At 63.9% G+C, this 22,167-nt stretch overlaps 1 protein-coding gene across 2 annotated transcripts; it reads left to right on the top strand.

Moving 5' to 3' along the window:
• The first annotated feature begins 316 nt into the window (after positions 1-316).
• Positions 317-20,383, top strand: OTUD5 (OTU deubiquitinase 5). Of its 2 annotated transcripts, none has more exons than XM_037888544.2 (9): positions 317-496; positions 7,124-7,214; positions 15,515-15,579; positions 15,969-16,125; positions 16,609-16,757; positions 17,296-17,481; positions 17,594-17,804; positions 18,129-18,242; positions 18,873-20,383. In XM_037888544.2, exons 2-9 carry the CDS (start codon positions 7,178-7,180, stop codon positions 18,989-18,991), a joined length of 1,038 nt encoding a protein of 345 aa, XP_037744472.1. In that variant the 5' UTR covers positions 317-496; positions 7,124-7,177; the 3' UTR covers positions 18,992-20,383. The 2 variants fall into 2 exon arrangements, with proteins under 2 accessions (XP_037744472.1, XP_043390317.1); XM_043534382.1 differs by having other exon boundaries at positions 7,121-7,214.
• Positions 20,384-22,167: the final 1,784 nt, after the last annotated feature.

The following is a 22,167-nucleotide window of genomic DNA, read 5'->3' as shown; positions in this document are numbered from 1 at the left end:
GCCGGGCGGCCCCCCCCGCGCCGCGGCCCCGGGCGGGGGGGGCGGCGCGGACCCCCACCCCCACCCGCACCCCCACCCGCGCGGCGGGCCCGGCCCGGACTCGCACCCGCGGGGGGGGCCCGGCGGCGGGGGCGGCCCCCCCGCCGGCCCCGATCCGCGCGGCGGCGGGGCCCGATCCCGGGCCTCGCCCCCCCCGGCCCGCTGGGGGGCGCCCCCGGCCGGCTCGCCGCCGCCGCCGGGCCCGGGCGGGGCGGGGGGCGGCGGGGACCCGCTGGCGGCGCTGGACGGGGCCCCGCTGCTGGGGCCGGGCGAGGCCCGGGGCGGCGGCTGCTGCTCGGGGCCCGGCCACAGCAAGCGGCGGCGCCAGGGCGGCCCCGGGCCCGGCTCCAGCCCCGAGCGCGACGAGGCCGGCGGCGGCGCCGGCTGCAACAGCGAGGACGAGTACGAGACGGCGGCGGCCCGCGGGGAGAGCCTGGACCCGGCCTCGGCGGAGCAGGTAGCGGGGGGCCCTGCGGCGGGGGGGGCGGGGATCCGCCTGCTGGGGGGCCGGGGGGGGCCCTGGCGTCCGGCCTCCGGGGGCCCGGGGATCCCCCTGCTGGGGGGCCGGGGGGGGGCCCTGGTCTCCGCCTTCCGGGGGGCCGGGGATCCCCCTTCTGGCGGCTATGGGGGGCGCTGATCTCCCCATTCTGGCAGGGAGAGGGATCCCCCTTCTGGGGGGGGCGTGGGGGAGAGAGGGATCCCCTTTCTGGGTGGGTTTGGGGACCCCTTTCTGGGGGGGCATGGGAGGCCCTGATCTCCTTCTTGTGGGGGAGAATGGGGGGTGATCCCCTTCTGGTGAGTATGGGGAGGACCCCAGGTATGGGGGGAGGTTTGAGGGGGACCCTGACCCCCCTCTTCTGTGCTCTGGGAGAGTGGGACCTGTCTCTGGGGGTCTGTGAGGACTCCATGGCTATCGGGGGACCCCCCTTCCTCTGGGCTATTGGAGGGATTCCCCTCCTCTGAGCTGTGCTGGGGAATAAGGGATTTCTCCTCCGTTGGGGGCTGTGGGGACACGGGGGACCCACCCTTTCTGTAACAGGTGCCCTGGGTGGGGCAGGCACACTGGGCTGTGGGGGGGGAGGACCCCCTGGCAGGGCCACCCCCCCCCGAGGTATAGCGGGCCCTCGTCTGAGCTGTGGGCAGGACGGGGATCCCCTCTGAGGTATAGGGGAACCACCCACTGTAGAGGAGGTATCCTGGGGGGATTCTCTCCTTGGGAATGGGGGGGACCCCCTCCCCCATGACCTTGGCTGGAGGGGAGCAATGCACCCTCATTTGGGGGGGAGGGAAGAGCCTCCACTCTCTGATCTGTGGGAGGCACCCCCCTTTCAGATGTGTGCTGAGGCCCCTTCCTCTGATATGGGGGCAGGGGCAGTCCTGACTGGGGAGATGTTGCTGGGGGACCCTGCTTCCCCTTATGGGGTGGGCTGTGATCTTGAGGTGGGGAATGTGGAGAGGGGGAGACACCCCCCCAATATGATGGAGGAGAGGGATGTAACAATCGGGTGGTGACCCTTACATTTCCCCATGGCCCCCTTCTATGTGATAGGGGAATGGGGGGGCCTGTCCACTGGAGGGGAGGGAACGGGGGGCCCCTCTGGCACTTACTGGAGATGCTCTGAGCTGTAGGGATACGCTGGTTTTCCAGCTCTACCCCCACCCTGTGCAGCGGGCTCTGAGGGGGCCCCTGTATTGTCACCCTATTAGTCTGCTATTTAGCCCCCCTTATTGCTGTTGGGGTGCAAGGTACCCCTGAGGCCCCCCCAGCACTCATTCTTACTCATGAGAGGGCACTTGACCTGTGAACTCCACTCCACCCCACCGAGATCCAGGGGCTGGGATACTGGGACCCAGGCATCCGGGCCTGTATCCCCCTTGGAGGCGGGATGCTGGGACCCAGGCATCTGGAGGCTCTCCTCCCCTGAGCACAACGGGAACCCAGGCGTCCGGGGCTCCGCTCCTAGCCCCCCCCAGAGTGGGGCAGGGGAGGGGGGTCAGTGGCGCTGATGGTGCAGACCAGGTGCCTAAAGATAAGGCGGGACCAGGCTGGTGCCAGACGGGTCCTGTTTCACACGGGACTCGGGGCTGGTCCCGTGGGGTTTCTGCCACGTAGTGGCCGGTTCTACCAGATCGTCTGCGAAACAGGGTTGACTGGGAGCGTGCCGTGTCCCCCCTTGCCGGGGTCCTGTCCGTCCCTCCCTTGGGAACCCCTTAGTCTGTCCCGTCCCCGGGTCTCTTTCTCCTGCTTCCCAGACCACCGTGCTCTCTCCCCATCCCCAGCCAAACCCCTCTAGCGATCATCCGCTCACCCGCCCTCCCTCCTCAGAGCAGGGTTTGAGCCTCTAATGGATCTCTCTCTCTCGCTCACTCACGCACACCCACACGCACACCCCCCTCGCGTCCTGATCCGGTGCCCTGAGACTGCACCATCCTGTCTCCCAACGTGGCTTCCCAGGGGGCTGGAAGGACAGTGTGTGCAGAGATAAATCGGAGGTGGAGGGAGGGGTGGTGGGGCTGGGACGGGTACCTGCTGCCCCCTCCTGGAGGGGATGAGCCCTGCTTGGGGGGGATTTAGTCAGTCTCGTAATGTGCTCGTTGCATGAGGGGAAAATCTAGCCCCCTCAAAAGTGAGTAAATAGAATCATAGAATAACAGAGTTGGAAGGGACCTCTGGAGGCCATCTAGTCCAACCCCCTGCCCAGAGCAGGACCAATCCCAACTAAATCATCCCAGCCAGGGCTTTGTCAAGCCTGACCTTAAAAACTTCTAAGGAAGGCGATTCCACCACCTCCCTAGGTAACACATTCCAGTGCTTCACCACCCTCCTAGTGAAAAAGTTTTTCCTAATATCCAACCTAAATCTCCCCCACTGCAACTTGAGACCATTACTCCTTGTCCTGTCATCTGCTATCACTGAGTATAGTCCAGATCCATCCTCTTTGGATCCACCTTTCAGGTAGTTAAAAGCAGCTATCAAATCCCCCCTCATTCTTCTCTTCCGTAGACTAAACAATCCCAGTTCCCTCAGCCTCTCCTCATAAGTCATGTGTTCCAGACCCCTAATCATTTTTGTTGCCCTTCGCTGGACTCTCTCCAATTTCTCCACAGCCTTCTTGTAGTGTGGGGCCCAAAACTGGACACAGTACTCCAGATGAGGCCTCACCGATGTCGAATAGAGGGGAACGATCACGTCCCTCGATCTGCTGGCAATGCTCCTACTTATACACCCCAAAATGCCACTGGCCTTCTTGGCAACAAGGGCACACTGTTGACTCATATCCAGCTTCTCGTCCACTGTCACCCCTAGGTCCTTCTCTGCAGAACTGCTGCCGAGCCATTCGGTCCCTAGTCTGTAACGGTGCATGGGATTCTTCCGTCCTAAGTGCAGGACTCTGCACTTGTCCTTCTTGAACCTCATCAGGTTTCTTTTGGCCCAATCCTCCAATCTGTCTAGGTCCCTCTGTATCCTATCCCTACCCTCCAGCGTATCTACCTCTCCTCCCAGTTTAGTGTCATCTGCAGACTTGCTGAGGGTGCAATCCACACCATCCTCCAGATCATTAATGAAGATATTGAACAAAACCGGCCCCAGGACCGACCCTTGGGGCACTCCACTAGATACTGGCTGCCAGCTAGACATGGCTAACACTGACATGGGCTTTCATGTTGACACCCAGTTAGAGAAACAGGCTCCCCCCCCTGGGAGCGATTGGCTCAGGTGGATCACGCTCCGGGCGGTTCACACCTCTGCGAGCGAGCAATTGAGCCTGCTGACCTACCAACCCGCTCTCTTGCCCCCTCAGTTCTCGTACGTTCGGGTATTGAAACTGAAGACATTCACCCTCTTTATCCTGGAAGGCAAATACTGCTTGCCCCGGGCCCCTGGGCAGCTTGGGAGAGCACAGCCCTGCTGCTTTAAGATCTCGTAGTCATGCCGGGCCGGCGTCTAATCGTGGTGGGTGCCCCGGGCTGCAGCGCCAGCTTTTGGGGCCAGCAGTTGAGCATGGGGCTGGTGTTGGTGAGGAGGGTTTGCCCTAGGTGGCAGCGTGCGTGTGCGTCCCTGCTGTGGGGGATGAGTCCCGCTCTCTGCGTGCGAGCGCGCGCTCCCCAGGTTGGGCTGGAGCGTGAGGGAGACACGATTCACCAGGTGAGCAGGTGGAACTAACGAGCCTCGTCAGGGGATCCTGGCAGTGGGGAAAAGTGAACTGCAGGGGGGCAGGAGACTGTGTTACTGTAGCATCTAGGAGCCCGGTCCTGCCCCAGGACCTCAACGTGCTGGCTGCTTGACAGGGTTCAGCAGGTGAATTTTGGTAGCATGCAGGACCTCCATCCTGGACCAGGGCCCCTCTCTGCCAGGCACTGTGTGTTATCTATTAGGTGTATTACGGTAGCATCCGGGATCCCCCCCTTGCGCCAGGCGTTGTGTGTTATCTATTAGGTGTATTACAGTACGGGGGGGGGGGGGGGTGAATAGTGCCAGGCCCTGTGTGTTATCTATTAGATGTATTATGGTAGCACCCAGGACACGCCCCCCTTGTGCCAGGCGCTGTGTGTTATCTATTAGGTGTATTACAGTACCGGGGGGGGGGGGGGGGGTGAATTGTGCCAGGCCCTGTATGTTATCTATTAGATGTATTATGGTAGCACCCAGGACACGCCCCCCTTGTGCCAGGCGCTGTATGTTATCTATTAGGTGTATTACAGTACCGGGGGCGGGGGGGTGAATTGTGCCAGGCCCTGTGTGTTATCTATTAGATGTATTATGGTAGCACCCAGGACACGCCCCCCTTGTGCCAGGCGCTGTACGTTATCTATTAGGTGTATTACGGTAGTGCCAGGGGGAGGGGGAGCTCTTGCGCCAGGCGCTGTGTGTTATCTATTAGGTGTATTATGGTAGCACCCAGGACACGCCCCCCTTGTGCCAGGCGCTGTATGTTATCTATTAGGTGTATTACAGTACGGGGGGGGTGAATAGTGCCAGGCCCTGTGTGTTATCTATTAGATGTATTATGGTAGCACCCAGGACACGCCCCCCTTGTGCCAGGCGCTGTATGTTATCTATTAGGTGTATTACAGTAGTGCCAGGGGGAGGGGGAGCGCTTGCGCCAGGCGCTGTACAGACGCAGATCAGAGCCTCCCCGATCCCGCAGCCTGAACCCAGCCCTGCCCTGGCTGCAGTGGGGTGGGATTACCGTCAGCCCTGCCCCCGGCGATGCGGGGCTGTGGGTCACGCAGGGCACTGGGGGAGGTGTGGGTGAATTGTGCTGCCCGCCTGTAGGTTCGGGGCGAGACCCGCGCCGGGCGGGGCTGGTGCTGAAGGCCGGGAATACGCTGGGCCGGGAAGAGAGGCCGGTTTGTCACGCATGGCAGCGCGGGGTATTGCTGGGGTAACTGGCCGAGTGACGGACCCGTCAGCCATCCCTGCAATCCAGGCGCGAGGTGCCCAGACGTAGGCCGACCGTCTCGGTTGTTGGCAGCTTGCCTAGCTGCCTGTGGAGTTGGGCTGTTGCAGGGGATTGTGGGATGTCGCTTGGCCTAAGTGAACAGGACTTTGGGAAAACCCTGGGCCAGGGCCGCCCCTAGACCCGCCAGGCATCCCTGTATTGGGGTTTGGTTTGTCTAGCCGTGGGGTGGGGGGGAATCCCCAATCCGGGCTGGCTTGCAAGGCCTGGCATTCAGGGGAAACCCCACCCCAGCTGGGCTGTTGGTCCCGTGGGATCGGGGCAGAGCCCAGGGCCGTGGGGGATCCCCCCAGCTGAGATCAGCGAAGGGGGACCGGGGGGGGGGCGTGTCTGGTGCTGTACACGTTTGTAATAGACGTCTCCTACCGCAGGTCCATTAATGCTTAATATGGCAAGATGGGGGGCCTGGTTCCATAGCTGAAGTTGGGGGGAGGCTTTTCCAGGGCAGCGTGGCGGGGGGGGTTGTGTGCCGCTGGCCGACCCCCTTTCCCATTCGAGGGCCAGACAGAATCTGGTCTGTAACCCAGTCCGTCCTGACGTCGCTGCTGCGAGCGCCCGGCCATGGGGTGATACCCCATACGCAGCTGGGAGACTGAGCTTAGACCTTCCAGGGTCCTGAGCTTGGATCCTGGCTCCCAGCCCCCCGCCCCGAGCTGGGGAGAGAACCCAGGTGCGCTGCGCCCCAGTGCTCTGTGACACACCATGTTCGTGCTGTGCCCGATTCTGGGGGCCTTAGGAGATGGGAGACGAGGGGGCTGGGCAGGGGAGCTCTCCCCTGGCAGTCAGGGCTGGGCGCTGTGCTGTGGGGAACGGGCTGCGGGGCTCGGCTGGAGGCTCTCTCCCCTGGCAGTCAGGGCCGGGTGCCGGGGGGCTCGGCGAGCAGCACTGTGGGGCGGGGGGCTCGGCAGGGGGCGCCGGGGGGCTCGGCAGGGGGCGCAGTGGGGCGGGGGGCCCCGGGGGGCTCGGCAAGGGGTGCAGGGGGGCGGGGGGCTTGGCAAGCAGCACTGTGGGGTGGGCGGCCCAGCAGGGGGGTGGGAGGAGCCGGGGGGCTCGGCAGGGGGTGCAGGGGGGTGGGGGGCTTGGCGAGCAGCACTGTGGGGCGGGGGGCTCGGCAGGGGGCGCAGTGGGGCGGGGGGCGCAGTGGGGCGGGGGGCGCCGGGGGGCTCGGCAGGGGGCGCAGTGGGGCGGGGGGCGCCGGGGGGGCTCGGCGAGCAGCACTGTGGGGCGGGGGGCTCGGCAGTGGGGCGGGGGGTGCAGTGCGGTGGAGGGTACCGGGGGGCTCGGCAAGCAGAGCCAGGGGGCTTGGTGGGGGACACCGGGGGCTCGGCAGGGGGCGCAGTGAGGCGGGGGGTGCCAGGGGGCTCGGCAAGCAGCGCTGTTGGGCGGGGGGCACCGGGGGGCTCGGCAGGGGGCGCGGTGGGGTGGGGCGGGGGGAGCCGAGGGGGCTCGTCAGGGGGCGCAGTGGGGCGGGGGGCGCCGGGGGCTCGGCAGGGGGCGCGGTGGGGTGGGGCGGGGGGAGCCGGGGGGGCTCGGCAGGGGGCGCAGTGGGGCGGGGGGCGCCGGGGGCTCGGCAGGGGGCGCCGTGGTAACTTGCTGACCCGCTGCTCTCTTGTGTCCAGCAGGAGAACAGGTTTGAGAAGTCGCTGCGGGAGAAGAAAGGTTTCATCATCAAGCAAATGAAGGAGGACGGGGCTTGTTTATTCCGGGCTGTGGGTAAGTTGGGGCCTGGGGGGGGATGTGGGGGACCCCCGTCGGGGAGGGGCAGCCGGATCTCCTTCCCAGCCCTTCTGGGGTAAGTTGGGGGAGCAGGTCAGAGTTGGAGGGGCCGTGGTGGGGATGGGGGTCAGTGCTGGGGGGTCGGGGTGGGGACCTGCTGGGAAGCAGGTCAGAGTTGGGGGTCATGAGTGATGGATGGGGGGATTTGGGGCAGGGTTGGGGGTGTCGTAAGAATGGGGTTTGGGGGTTGGAGGTTGGAGTTGGGGGGGGGGGCATGAGAGAGGATTGGGGGGTCAGGGGTGGTGTCCTGTGGGAGAGCTGTAAGGACGGGGTGTTGTAGGGTCAGGTTTGAGGGGGCTGGGGTCCCTGTGGCGAGATTGGGTGGTTCCGCTGGGCCCCGACCTCCTGTTCCTGGAAAGGGGGGGGCGGAGGGATGTTCTCTGCTGCCTGCCAGCTGGTTTCAGGGTGATCTCTGGTGAGTTGTGGGGCCTTGGCTCTGGGTTGGACAAAGCGGGGGACAGGGGGGCGGCTTTAAGGTGAGATTATATGATGGACGATAAGGGTCAGGCAGATCCCTCAAGGAGGGTCCCCCCGGCCAGGATTGGGGCCCCCGTGGCGCCGGCACCTCACGAGAGACAGGCCCTGTCCAGACGAGCTTCCTGTGGGTGCTGACGAGGGGAAATCGAGGCACGAGGTCACGGCAAGGGGCAGAGCTGGGAATAGAAGCCAGGAGTCCTGAGTCCCAGCCCTTCCCCATGAGCCCCAAGGAGAAACAGGGAGCCCCAGCGGTGGGGGGCTGAGCTGGGGGGGCTCTCCCCTGGCAGGCAGGACTGTGCTGTGGGGGGTGGGGCAGGGGGTGCTCTCCATGTCAATCATTGGCCTTATATTGATTGACATCTCTAATCCCTAAATCCATCTTTGTCTGTCCCGCCCATCCCAAGCCCCATGACCAGCGGCTCATTTGACCCATAGGTATGTATAACTCCCCCCATATGGAGGGGTGGGGAATCAGTGACCCTGCCCCTTTCCCAGAACTCTGTTCTCTCCCCACCCCCCAAGAGGTGGGGGATTCCTTGACTGGGGGGCCCCCAAAGGGCTGGGTGCTGCAGGTGCCAGTCACCAAGATTTGGGGAGCACCCTGAATGAGGTCCAGACCCCACCCCATAGGGACTGAACATAAGAACCGGGGGTAGCACACGGGCTGCATTTCCATGCCAGGTGACCCATCCCTGTGGGGCGTTATGTGCAGCTGTTTGCCAGCTGCCCCTCCCCAGAGGTGGCTGCATCTGAGCCTCACAGGCATGAAGTCTGTTACCCTGTCGGTGCCTTTTCCCGTCTGACCAGCAGGGGGCAGCACAACCCTGGCATTGCCTTCCCCTCGGCCGGTCTCCTGTCGAGCCCACACACCCGCTTCCTTCTGCCGCGATAAACAGCTTCCCTTGCCCGCGCCCGCTCCCCCCTCCTTTATCGCCCCTGACGCAGCAAAGCGGGGTGCAGACTGTCCCATGACGCTGGAGGTGGGGGGAGCAGGGCGCTGGGGGGGCGGGAGAATGAGCCAGGCCAGCGTGATCTGTGTTTCGGGGGGGGCAGTAGTTTGAGGTAGGTGCAGAGAGAACCCAGGCGTCCTGGCTCCCAGCCCCCCTCTTCCCCCCCACCCCACCCCCGCTCTAACCCACCAGCCCCTACTCCCCTCCCAGAGCTGGGGAGAGAGCCCAGGAGTCTTGGCTCCCAGCCCCCCCACCGCTCTAACCCACCAGACTCCACGCCCCTCCCAGCGCCGGCAGAGAACCCAGGCGTCCTGGCTCCCATCGCAGCCAGGGTTGGCAGGGGGCCGGCGTGGCTGCTGAGTCGGGGCAGGGTTTTGCTGACTCAGAGGAGGTTTTGCAGCGTCATGTTTTGCTCCTGCTCTGCCCAGGCCTGGCAAGGCCTTGTCAGTGGTCGCTGCTCCCCAGACGCAGCCGCCCGGAGGGCCCCGCCCGGCCTCCGAACTAGAGCGAGGCGCCTTCCCACACCACAGCTCGTCTCTCTGCCAGCAGTGGTGCGGCCATGGGGACAGAACCCAGGAGTCCTGGCTCCCAGCCCCCCGCGCTAACCTCTGCGCAGATTAAAGACAGTCCTTGCCTCTCGTCAATTACACGTATTTTTCCCAGCTGCGCGTCAGTTTCCTTCCTCTTTTGATGGGTTTTCCACCTGCCCCCCGTGGAACGTTCCCTGCCCCGAGCATCAGCACCCGTCCCACACATCCTCCCTGGGTCAGAGGGGGGCTGGGAGCCAGGACGCCTGGGTTCTGTCCTTGGCTGGGGGAGGGAGGGGGTCTCGTGAGCACCGAGAAGTGACTGAAACCCCGGTATTAGAAAGCTTTTGTGATGTGAGGGGTGGGGGAATTTCAGCCACCCTGTTTTGATAGAAACTGAAACTCGCAGGCCGATAAGGGGGAGGCAGGTGACTGCTGCTCCAGCTCTGTTCTCATAACACCCCACCCCCAGCGGCCCTTCGCCCCTAGCGTCCAGCTGCCCCCAGGGGAAAACCTTCCCCCCGCGTTAGCTTCAGTCCTTCCCTGGCTCACTTAACCCTGCCTGGGACTCACTTAGCACTGGTCCTATGGCCACAGCGCCACTGGGGAACCAGGGAGAGAACCCAGGAGTCCTGGCTCCCAGCCCCCCGTGCTCTAACCACCAGTCCCCACTCCCTTCCCAGCACCAGCGAGAGAACCCAGGCATCCTGGCTCCCAGCCCCCCTGCTCTAACCCACTGGACCCATAGGACCTTCCCCCCCGTTTCTACTGCTTCGTCTTCCATTCCAAAGGACCCCAGGCTGGCTTCCTGGGCGCTGAGATGCAGCCACGTCTGGGGTGGGGGAGCCAGGGAACGGCCGCGCAGCAGCGGGGGTGCGCTCAGGGCGGAGGGCTCGTCCCTGCGTGCTGGGGGCGCCCCTGGTTGGCCTGCCTTCGCGGTTACTGACTTCCTCTTCCTCCAGCCACGGTGGGGAATTTGGCTGCTAAGAATAGCCGGCACTTTACATACACTGGGCCCCTCCTGCCCTGGGGGGCAGCTGCTTTCCCCCACCACCGCAGAGGGTGAGGAGCAGGTAATGACCGAAGCAGGGATAGGACTCTGAAGTCCTGACACCCCCACGCTCTAACCACTAGAGCACAGTCTCTCCCAGAGCTGGGGAGAGAACCCAGGAGTCCTGGCTCCCATTACATTCGTAGCTCTAGTAGTGAGTGTTGACTTGGAGCTAGAACTGTTCCCAGCTGCCCCACCCCAGAGGTGGCTGCACCTCAGCACCATGCGAGCCATTCCCCTGTGGTGTTATGTGTGGCTGTTCCCAAGCTGCCCCACCCCAGAGGTGGCTGCATCTTGGCAGGCAATCTCTGAATCCCTTTAAGCTCTGCAATCCTTTTGGGTGTCCCCACCCTGTGTACTGTTAACCCTGCGTTGCCAGGCGCTGGGCCCGGGTCCATTTGTAGATTTCACACTCGCCTGCGTGGGTTGATCCCCACAAAGAGCGGTTAATTTGTTTGGATGGAAACCCGGACAGAGGTCTGAGAGGGCTGCGGCGAGGTGGTCAAAATAAATCTGAGTGATCGCTGCTGAGGTAGCCGGGAAGCCATCCGCGTGTTACAGGAGGGAGCCATCACTCAGTTCCTCGCTATGTCTATTAGTCAGGAGGGGAGACTGTCAGTCTGGGGGGGAGACCGCTTTGTGACTGGCGCAGCGTGATCTGGTGATGTGGTGACAGCGTCGGGCCTCGGACACCTGGGTTCTATTCCCAGACCGGCTGGGTGAACTTGGGCAGACCGCTGCCCTGCTGTTGGTGCCTCTGTTTCTCCTCCTGGCATTTGTCTGTGTCGACTGGAAACTCTCCAGGGCCAGGACTGTTTCTCGCTGTGTGTCTGCGCAGCACCCACCCGGTGCCTGGTGGAACAGGAACCCCCATCTCGGTTTGGGTGGGGGGTCCAGGTACGGCCCCATGCGATGGGGCCCGATCTTGGTCAGTGGGGCCTGTCCAGCACCGAGGCACTGATCTCACTTGGGTGGGAGATGGGGAGTGGTATGTGTGGTACCTAGCCCCAAGGGGGCTCTGATTTCTCTCCGGGGGCGGGGGGGGGATCTAGGCAGCGCCTGGCATAGTGGGAGCCCCCCTCCCCCATCTCAGCTGGCACTTATAGGAGCCCGTGTTATACAAGGAACCCGTTGTGCCAGGCACTGTACATTATCTATTAGGTGTTTTAGGGTAGAGTCTAAGCGTGCTGGGGACCCGTTGTGCCAGGCGCTGTACGTGGTATATTAGGTGTACTACGGTAGGGTCTAGGCGCGCGTTGTGTCAGGCGCTGTACGTTATTCAGCGTATTTCAGTAGCGTCTGGAAAAGGTGAGCTCCAGGCAGTGGAGGGAAAGCAGACGGGAGCCAGGAGCCTGTGCCTGCCAGCTGGGTGCCGGACCGGCGCAGTGAACCCATGTCCAGCCCTTGGCCGAAAACCCTCCCTCCCTGGGTCTCACGGGCCGAGACCAGCGTCAGTTCGGGGCCATCAAAACTCCTTGACCCCTTTCAAAGCGGCTCAGGGAGATTTGCTCCCGGCTCGGTTCCTCCCGGTTCTTCTCACTCTGTTCAGAACAGCAGCTCTCCCCCGAACCTTCCTCCGAACGGGAGCCTCCTCCACCCAGATCCCTTTTCCCGGGGACGGAAACTAATCCTGGAACAATTCACCGCCGGGCGCGGTGGGTTCCCCAACTTTCCAGTCCAGCTGGGATCGTGTTCAAAAAGCTCCACGTCGCTCCCTGGCCTGTTACGCAGGAGGGCGTACGACACAGAATGCTCCCTTCTGGCCTTGGAATCTATGAATTTCTGGGGTTGACGAGTCTCCGTATTCAGCCTAAACGAGCCGCGCTTGTCCGGTCTCCTCGGCTGAGCTCAGCTCCCCATTCCCAGACCGTGGCTCCGGGCAGCTCCCCTGAGGCGGGAGGGAGAAGTGCCAGGGGCCTGGGGTGGAGGCGTCGTGGTCGGAGGGAGATGATGGCAAAGAACTGGGGGGCTCGGCCGCGAGGAGCTGCCGAAGGGACGACAGGCGGCTGCCGCTGGAGGGGCTAGAAAAGGGGATTGTTGGTTTGGCCTCGTTTGGGGCGAATCACATTCCCCCTCTGATCTGTGGGGGTCTGTCAGCGGGGAAGGGATTGAAACCAGACCCTTACGGACCTGGCAGGGGGGGACGCGGGCCCGGGGGAGAAGTTTCCTGGCTTCTCTTGCGCCCCTGGGCATTTCCAAAGCCAGCTGAACTCCGATGGCCAATGCACAGCGGGCAGGCCGAGCAATCTCGTGCGGGGACCTCCTTACTCCAGGCACCATCAGTGAGGAAGAGAACCCAGGAGTCCTGGCTCCCAGCCCCCCTGCTCTAACCCACTAGACCCCACTCCCCTCCCAGAGCCAGAGATGGGACCCAGGAGTCCTGGCTCCCAGACCCACGCCCTGCTCTTCTGCAGTTCTGGAGGGGAGTGGGGGATGCTGGAACCAGGACTCCTGGGTTCTATTCTTTGTTTCCCTCTCAAGTCTCGCTGTTGTTTGCCTCAGTTGCCCTTAGCTCTGTCCCCGCCTCCTAGTAACGGCGGGGGGGGGCGGGAATAGTGGGGGGGGACGACAAACAGCTGTGGTCTTTCGCTTCCTGTTTTCTTGTGCACCTTCGCAGCCCGCGGCGTGTGGTTTTTGCCGAGCGTGGGTATAAATAACGTACGGGCCGACCGCAGCGCGGGCTTCTGGGAAACCCAGCGGGTCCCCATGTGACTGACGGGAGCTGCTGGCCAAGGCCCCCCCCTCCACTCCCCCCCCCAAAACCCACATCCTTGTTTACATTGCAATGTGGGCTGGGGGGTGAGTCACTTGCTCCCATGATGCGGCACTTGGCAAGTCAAGGTGCTAGGCCTCATGGGGTACCGTGTACACCAGCTGGACCCAGGACAGGCGGGGAACCCAGGAGTCCTGGGCCCTAATCTGCTCTGCTCTAACCCACTAGCCCCCCCCCCCCCCCTTCCCAAGGCCGGGAGAGAACCCAGGAGTCCTGGCGCCCAACCCCCCTGCTCTAACACCAAGATTCCTTGGAGGGGAGCAGTGTCTAGTGGTTAGAACCGGGGGCGGGCAGTCTAATTAGGAGTTTACCTATTTTATTTCCCAGCACTCCAGGTGGCATGGGATCAGGGGGAAGGTCTCATGGATCAGTTGTTCAATATCTTCATAAATGATCTGGAGGATGGTGTGGATTGCACTCTCAGCAAATTTGCGGATGATACTAAACTGGGAGGAGTGGTAGATACGCTGGAGGGCAGGGATAGGATACAGAGGGACCTAGACAAATTGGAGGATTGGGCCAAAAGAAATCTGATGCGGTTCAATAAGGATAAGTGCAGGGTCCTGCACTTAGGACGGAAGAATCCAATGCACAGCTACAGACTAGGGACCGAATGGCTAGGCAGCAGTTCTGCAGAGAAGGACCTAGGGGTGACAGCGGACGAGAAGCTGGATATGAGTCAACAGTGTGCCCTTGTTGCCAAGAAGACCAATGGCATTTTGGGATGTATAAGTAGGGGCATTGCCGGCAGATCAAGGGACGTGATCGTCCCCCTCTATTCGACATCGGTGAGGCCTCATCTGGAGTACTGTGTCCAGTTTTGGGCCCCGCACTACAAGAAGGACGTGGATAAATTGGAGAGTCCAGCGAAGGGCAACAAAAATGATTAGGGGTCTGGAACACATGACTTATGAGGAGAGGCTGAGGGAACTGGGATTGTTTAGTCTGCAGAAGAGAAGAATGAGGGGGGATTTGATAGCTGCTTTCAACTACCTGAGAGGTGGATCCAAAGAGGATGGATCTGGACTATACTCAGTGATAGCAGATGACAGAACGAGGAGTAATGGTCTCAAGTTGCAGTGGGGGAGATTTAGGTTGGATATTAGGAAAAACTTTTTCACTAGGAGGGTGGTGAAACACTGGAATGTGTTACCTAGGGAGGTGGTGGAATCTCCTTCCTTAGAAGTTTTTAAGGTCAGGCTTGACAAAGCCCTGGCTGGGATGATTTAATTGGGGACTGGTCCTGCTTTGAGCAGGGGGTTGGACTAGATGACCTCCTGAGGTCCCTTCCAACCCTGATATTCTATGATCAGTACCAGGGTAAAAGACAGGAGACAGGGTAGGAATGAATGAGACTGGGGAGCGGTAAATAGCGGGGTCCCCCCGGGGCTGTGCTGGGACTGGGCCTGTTCAACACATTCATAAAGGAGCTGGGAAAAGGGGTGAATGGGGAGGTGGCAAACTTTGCAGCTGTTACAAAACTACTCAAGCGAGATTGCTACCAAGGGACCTCCCCGAAAAACTCAGCCTTGATACATGCAAAGCCCCGCCCGTTGGAAACAGGATCCCAGCCCAGTCCTGCCCTGCCCCCAGGCCGCTCCAGGAGCAGAGCTCGGAGTCACAGTGGATGGTTGTGTGAAAACGTCGCTCAGTGTGCACCGGGAAATAAAGCCCCAGGCGTGCTAGGGACTGTGAGGAGAGGGACAGACAATCAGACAGGAAATATCCTAGTGCTGCTCTGTGAATTCACAGGACTCCCGCACCTTCAATACTGCGCACAGCCGGGGTCGCTCCATCTCACAAAAGATCTATTGGAATTGGAAAAGGTGCAGAAAAGGGCAAAAATGATCAGGGGCTGGAACAGCTGCCGTGTGGGGCGAGACTGAAGAGAGGGGGACTGTTCGCCTAGGGAAAGAGACGACGAAGGGGGGATATGACAAGTCTATAAAATCATGCCGGGGGGAATAGTGAACAGGGAAATGTTATTTACCCCTTGGTGTGACACACGAACTAGTGATCAGCTGAGGAAATGAATGGGCAGCAGGTTTAGAACAGACAAAACGAAGTATTTCTTCACCCAACGCACAGTCAACCTGTGGAACTCCTTGTCAGGGGATGTTGCATAGGCTGGAACTGGAACTGGGTTCAAAAAAGAGCTAGCTACGTTCCTGGAGGATGGGTCCATCAGCGGCCGTTAGCCAGTACGGGCAGGGACGCAGCCCCCTGCTCCGAGTGGTCCTAGCCTCTGGCTGCCAGATGCGGGGACTGGATGCCAGAGGATGGATCACGCGATAATCGCCCTGTTCGGTTCATTCCCTCTGAAGCGTCTGGCACCAGGGTGGACGCTGGGCTGGATGGGCCCTGGGTCCACCCCACTGTGGCCGGTCGTGTGTTGTCCCCCCCGCCAGCGTCTCTGCATCATCTGTTCTGTCTCCCGACATCCCTCTCCTCTCTTCCAGCTGACCAGGTGTACGGAGACCAGGACATGCACGAAGTGGTCCGGAAGCACTGTATGGACTACCTGGTGAGTGGGGGAGGGGGACAGAGCTCGGGGGATCCCCAGGGTGGCCACCTTAGCATCTTCCCCTGTGGCAGGCCCCACGGACCCCATGCCCTATTCCCAACCCTCGAGGCAGCCAGTCCCCGCCCTGGGGCCGGATGAGAGCCGGCGCCCCATACAGGGGACAGGCCCCAGGCCCCATTCCCTGCCCCGCTGAGCCAACCAGTCCCTGCCCCGGGGCCAGATGGGAGCTGGTGCCCCATACAGGGGACAGGCCCCAGGCCCCGTGCCCCATACAGGGGACAGGCCCCAGGCCCCATTCCCTGCCCCGGGGCCAGATGGGAGCCAGCCCCAGGCCCCAGGCCCCGCCCTGTATCACAGTCCTTCTCTGGCCCCGGGGCCGCCCCCTGCAGATGAAGAACGCCGATTACTTCTCCAACTACGTGACTGAAGATTTCACCACTTACATCAACCGGAAGCGGAAAAACAATTGCCATGGCAACCACATTGAGATGCAGGCCATGGCGGAGATGTACAACCGGCCCGTGGAGGTGTACCAGTACGGCACAGGTACCGGGGCCCCGGCTCAGACCCCGACTCCGCCTCGCCCCCCAGTCCTCTGACACCCCTCTGAGCCCCCCCGCCCCCTCTGTGACACCCAGCCCCCGGCGCCAGCTGATTACCGAAACCCCAGCCCCAAAGGAACAGTCTCTTGTCTCCATTCAGAGGCCAGGTCCACGCCGCGCAGAAACCCCCCAGCGGGCCTGGCCCGGCTGGCTCGGGCTCGCGGGGCTGTTTCACGGCTCCCGCCTCGCAGGGGCTGGGGGGACACCGGACACAATCCCCGGCTGTTTGACACACGCCCCGAGCCGGATTCTTCCCCGGGGACTCCTTGTACTCCCAGGCCATAGATGGTACCTTCTGGCTCGTAGCATTAGCCAGAACTCCTGGGTTCTCTCCCTGGCTCTGAGGGCTGGGAGGGCGCTGGGGGCGGGGCTGGAAGCCCGGACGCCGGGGTTCTCCCTGCTAACGAGGCTGCACTGCCCCTCGCAGAGCCCATCAACACCTTCCACGGCATCCAGCAGAACGAGGACGAGCCCATCCGGGTCTCCTACCACCGCAGCATCCACTACAACTCCGTGGTGAACCCCAACAAGGCCACCATCGGCGTGGGGCTGGGGCTGCCCTCCTTCAAGCCAGGGGTGAGCGGGAGCTGCCTTTCAGCCAGTGGGCTCTCCGCTTCTGGGGGGGTGGGGGCTGGGTGGGGCGGGGCGGGGCTGGGGACAGGCTGTCTGACAGGCTGGGCGGGGCGGGGCTGGGCATGTCATTGCAGGGGGGTTGGGGGCAGGGCGGGGCGTGTCGCAGCTGGGGGGCAGGGCGGGGCGTGTCATTGCAGGGGGATTGGGGGTGGGGCTGGGCGTGTCGCAGCTGGGGGGCGGGGCGTGTTGCAGCTGGGGGGTTGGGGGCGGGGCTGGGCATGTCGCAGCTGGGGGAAGGGGCGGGCGTGTCATTGCAGGGGGATTGGGGGCGGGGCTGGGCGTGTCGCAGCTGGGGGGCGGGGCGTGTTGCAGCTGGGGGGCTGGGGGCGGGGCTGGGCATGTCGCAGCTGGGGGCGGGACTGGCTGTGTCATTGCTTTGACGGGGGGCGGGGCTGGGGACAGGGCCAGGCATGTGAGGGGCGGGGCTGGGGCGGGGCGGGGCACGCTGTGGGCGGAGCTCCCTGACCCCGCCCCCCCGCAGTACGCGGAGCAGTCGCTGATGAAAAGCGCCATCAAGACGTCGGAGGAGTCGTGGATCGAGCAGCAGATGCTGGAGGACAAGAAGCGAGCGACCGACTGGGAGGCCACGAACGAGGCCATCGAGGAGCAGGTGGCCCGAGAGTCCTACCTGCAGTGGCTGCGGGACCAGGAGAAACAAGCCAGACAGGTGAGCCCCGGGCCCCGCCCCCTCTGGGGACTCCTGGCTCCGGGGGGCGGGGAAGGGGGCGGGGGATTGGCGGGGGGCTCCTTCGCGGCTCACCCTTGCCTCCCTCCCCCAGCCCCGGAAAGCCAGCGCGACCTGCAGCTCGGCCACGGCGGCCGCCACCAGCGGCCTGGAGGACTGGAGCAGCCGCTCCCCGCGTCACCGCAGCTCGGCCCCGTCCCCCGAGCACCCCGACCTGCACGGCGAGATCACCGCCATGAAACCGCCCTCCCCGGGCGCCGCCGCCGCCCTGGCGCTGCCGAAACCACCCTCGCCCTGCGCGCCAGGTCAGTGCCGGGGGGCGGGCAAGGGGGCTCTCCGCTCTCTCACAGGAGCTCGGAGTGGATGAGCCAGCAACTGCCCCAGTGCAGCCATTCCCCACCCGCCCCGCTCCGCCCCAGAGGTGGCTGCATCTTGGCGCTGGGTCCCCATGTGGCGTTATGTGCGGCTGTTCCCCAGCTGCCCCGCCCCAGAACTGGCTGCATCCTGGCACCAGACAGGTCGTCCCCACGTGGCGTTATATGCGGCCGTTCCCCAGCTGCCCCGCCCCAGAGGTGATGAATATACATTCAGCGTGTTTAGCCCCCCTCCCCCCATCTCTGCGTCCCCAGGCACGAGCAGTCAGTTGTCGGCAGGAGGTGGCCGAGCGACCCCACCCTTAGTGTCCTTGTACCCGGCCCTGGAGTGCCGGGCCATCATGCAGCAGATGTCTCCTACCGCGTTCGGTGAGTGTCACCCCCCCGCTCTAACCATCAGCCCTCACTGCCCCCCAGAGCCGGGGAGAAAACCCAGGCGTCCTGGCTCCCAGCGCCCCCTGCTCTAACCACTAGACCCCACTCCCCTCCCAGAGCCGGGGAGAGAACCCAGGCGTCCTGGCTCCCAGCGCCCCCCTGCTCTAACCACTAGACCCCACGCCCCTCCCAGAGCCGGGGAGAGAACCCAGGCGTCCTGGCTCCCAGCGCCCCCCGCTCTAACCACTAGACCCCACGCCCCTCCCAGAGCCGGGGAGAGAACCCAGGCGTCCTTTGCAGATGATGAATAGGAGGGCTCTGAATGAGGCCATGCCCCTGAAGCCAATAGACTTGTCCCCCAATTTCCCAGAGGGGCTGGGAGGTGTTCCCCGTCTCCCAGTGCGCTGGGTGGGTGCGATGTGGGGGGGCTGCGGGGGAGGGGTTGTGTAATGGGGTGGTCCTGGGGGCGAGAAGGGAAGGGAGGGGTGGGGGATGTGGCAGAGAGGAGGGAGGAGCGCTGGGGTGGGCGCAGAGTAGAGGGGTCTGTTTCCCCCCCCAGTTCCCAGTGGGAGAACTGGGGGGGTGCGGGGTGCTCTGCCCCCTAACCCTTCCCCCCCCCGGCAGGTCTGACCGACTGGGACGAGGACGAGATCCTGGCCTCGGTGCTGGCGGTCTCGCAGCAGGAATACCTGGAGAGCATGAAGGGATCCCTGCACAGAGACAGCCCCGCCGACAAGAGTTGATAATGAATTGAGACTGTCAGCCCCCCCCGGCCCCGCTCCCCCCCAGCACCCCCCCACCCCGCCACACCCCCCGCGCCCCCCGCGCCCGGACCTGAGGCCAGGGACCCTCCTCGGTGCATGGCTGGAAGGAAACGGAAACAAAGAACCTGGGGAAAAAACCCAACCGGCCGCGTGTGGTGTCATCCCTTCTGTCGCCAGCTGGGGACGCTGCCTCCCCCCCCGGCCTGGGGGGCTGCCGGACCCCCAGCAGCGCTGGAGAGGAGCGAGGGAGCCCCGGAGCAGCCTCGGAAAATACCCACCATCCTTTGCTGCAGGCCCTCCCGGCTGGCGGGAAATGTGGGGGACGCATCGTCTCCCCGCCCCCAACGCTCTGGGTCTGGGGGGGCGGACGCTGCAGATGGAGCCAGTTTCAGGGTGGATTTGGGGGGGGGTCTGCAAAGGGGGATCAGGAGGGGGCTGCCCCCTCCCACTGGTGTTGGGGGTCACCAAGATGGGAGCCCCGCACCTCTCACCCTGGGAGGCAGCAGCTCAGAGTGCCCAGCTGGGGCCTGCTAGCATGTATTGAAAGGGGGAGCATGCCCCGGCCCCCCGTACACACCCCAATCTTTCCCCAGAGTCCTGACCCTGACCCCCCCCCCACCGGCCCCCCAGCTGCACGCACCCTAGGGGTCCAGGCTCCCCGGGGACACCAATCCACCCCCCTCCCTGTGGGAGCTACTGGTGCAGCCAGGCCCCAATCTTTCTGGGGGGCTGTGAGCTCATGGGGCTGGTGCCCCTCGTGCGTGACCCCTCTGAGCTGCCCCTGCACTAGAGCCGGTTCGACCAGCTGTGAAAAGACCCTCTGGGGCTCCCCCCCGATCCATCCAGTGACCCCCCCGGCAGCATCCACCTGCCCCCCAAAGGGCCGGGCGTGGGGGACGAACTCCTGCAGCGGGTTACGCTGGCCCTGGCCGCTGCCTCCGGGAAGGCGAAGCCGGGGGGGCCGAGCGGCTGGCTGAGAATTGAGAGGCCCCCAAGTGATGCCCCACGCCGGGGTCTGATAAAAACCGGGGGGGCTAAGACCCTTCAGAACAGCGAGAGCCGGGGGAGGGGCAAGCGGGGGGAGGCCCTGCAGACTGGGGGGGCCCAGAGCTGCTACGGGGGGGTCATGGTGCCTCCCCGACCCCCCTGCCTGAGATGGGGGCCCCGACCGGCCAGGACCTGCCCAGATCCACTCCCCCACCACGAGCGAGGCCCCCCCAGCCCAGGTGCTGCTCACACCACACACAGGATCGGGGCCCTGTCGAGCCTGGCATGGCCCCCCCTCCCCACCTCCCGGGGCACAGATGCCGCGAGAGACGGTCCCGGCCCCCCCAGAACAGCTTCCGACTTAAAGAAATTGAATTGATTGTTTTCCATTTTGCAGTGAATTTTCTTCAGGGGGGGCGGGGGTGTGTGTGTGTCTGGTGGGATAGAAAAGGGGATCTGGGAGCCCGGGCTCCTGGGTCTCTGCGTGGCTCTGGGAGGGGAGTGGGGTCTAGTGGTTAGAGGGGGGTGGGGCTGGGAGCCAGGACTCCTGGGTTCCCTCCATGGCTCTGGGGCTGAGAGCAGGGGGGGACTGCCATTAAGCACCCGACTGTGACCCTTCATCTTGCCCCCGCCCGGCCCAGGTCTCTCCCTGGGGGGTGTTTTGGTAGGACTTACGCAAACGCCCTCAAAAGGAGGGGAAATGGGGATTTGTGAACAGGGAGCCCCAGTTCCTGCCTCCAGGGGCCACCCAGGACGGGGGGGGGGGTCCCCGCTCCAGGGTCTCCAGCGTTGGGGGGGGGGGTCTGCTTGTTGCCTTAGGGCAGCAGGGGCCCTGCAGGGGTGACACCCCCTTCACGGCCATGCCACATGCCTCCCAGAGCCAGGAGAGAACCCAGGCATCCGGGCTCCCAACCTGCACTCCAGCCACTAGATCAGAGCTGGGGGGCCAGGGCCGGGCTAGCGGGGGCTGCGGGTCGGGAGTGAGGGGCACCGGTTGAGCTGGGGGGGGGCTGGGGGCTGCGGGTCGGGAGTTAGGGGCACCGGTTGAGCTGGGGGGGGCTGGGGGCTGCGGGTTGGGAGTGAGGGGCACCAGTCGAGCTGGGGGGGCTGCGGGTCGGGAGTGAGGGGCACCGGCGGGGCTGGGGGCTGCGGGTCGGGAGTGAGGGGCACCGGTCGAGCTGGGGGGGCTGCGGGTCGGGAGTGAGCGTGTGACGATGTGACGCAGCAGGGAGGGGGGAGTGTTGACCTGGGAATGTGCCCTGGGGACGGGAGACCTGAGAGCCTGTCACCTGAGCCAGGAGGGGGAGGGGGAGGGGACACCTCTGCCCGGGAATGTGGACGGAGGCTGCAGGAGGGAACCTGCTGGGGGGGTTGGTTTCGGTTTGGGGCTGGGTGGAGGAACACAGGGAACCCCAGGGCTGGGGTCTAAGCTCCCTGCTCCCCCAGAAGGACTCGACTGAGGGGTCCTGGGTGTACCCACAAGCTCTGTTTTGGACTGTGTTCCTGTTGTCCAATAAACCTTCTGTTTTACTGGCTGGCTGAGAGTCTCTGAATCCCAGGAAGAGGGGTGCAGGGCCCGGACTCCCCCACACTCCGTGACAACTGGTGGTAGCGGTGGGATCTACTGCACCCCGTGGACGGTGCTTCCTGCAGTAAGTGACTGGGGAGCAGTAAAACGAAGGGGGATTGACGGGGACCAGGTGTGCTGAAGATTCAGAGAGAGACGGTTTCAGGGGGCGGTTAACCCCTGGGAGTGTGTGACCAGAGAGGAGAACTTTTGCAGTAACAGGGTCCCCCGGGGGATTGCAGCGAGCGGTCCCAGGGGCGGAGGAGTCTGCAGCTCGACCCTGGCAAAGAGGTGGTGACCTCGAGAAGGACTGGCACACGAGGGGCTTCTCCTGGAAACCGTGGAAAGCGGCCCAGCCTGCGAGTGGCCAGCAGGGAGATGGACGCTAAACGCCTTAAGAGCGACCTGGTGGAGCTGTGCAGGCAGAGGGGGCTGCGCATCGGGAGGTTCACCAAGGAACAGCTGATTGCCCAGTTGGAGGAGAGGGATCGCTTGGATGACCCGATCCCTGTCCCGGAGGGAAGCCGCCCGGGGGACGCAGCGTGGGCCCTGGGCCTGACCGGGCTGGGAGGGGTCAGACTGCTGCCGAGGACATCCCGAG

The sequence above is a fragment of the Chelonia mydas genome, chromosome 23 (assembly GCF_015237465.2).
Source record: "Chelonia mydas isolate rCheMyd1 chromosome 23, rCheMyd1.pri.v2, whole genome shotgun sequence".
Lineage (NCBI taxonomy): Eukaryota > Metazoa > Chordata > Testudines > Cheloniidae > Chelonia > Chelonia mydas.
The sequence above is the reverse complement of the archived record's forward strand: the minus strand, read 5'-3'. Positions and strand labels throughout refer to the sequence as shown.

Excerpts from the sequence above, each read along its gene's own strand:
- OTUD5 (XM_037888544.2), top strand. The coding sequence starts at position 7,178 with ATGAAGGAGGACGGGGCTTGTTTATTCCGGGCTGTGG. Across the intron at positions 16,126-16,608 it reads GGTGTACCAGTACGGCACAG|AGCCCATCAACACCTTCCAC; the intron begins GTACCGGGGCCC and ends TGCCCCTCGCAG. Across the intron at positions 18,243-18,872 it reads GATGTCTCCTACCGCGTTCG|GTCTGACCGACTGGGACGAG; the intron begins GTGAGTGTCACC and ends CCCCCCCGGCAG.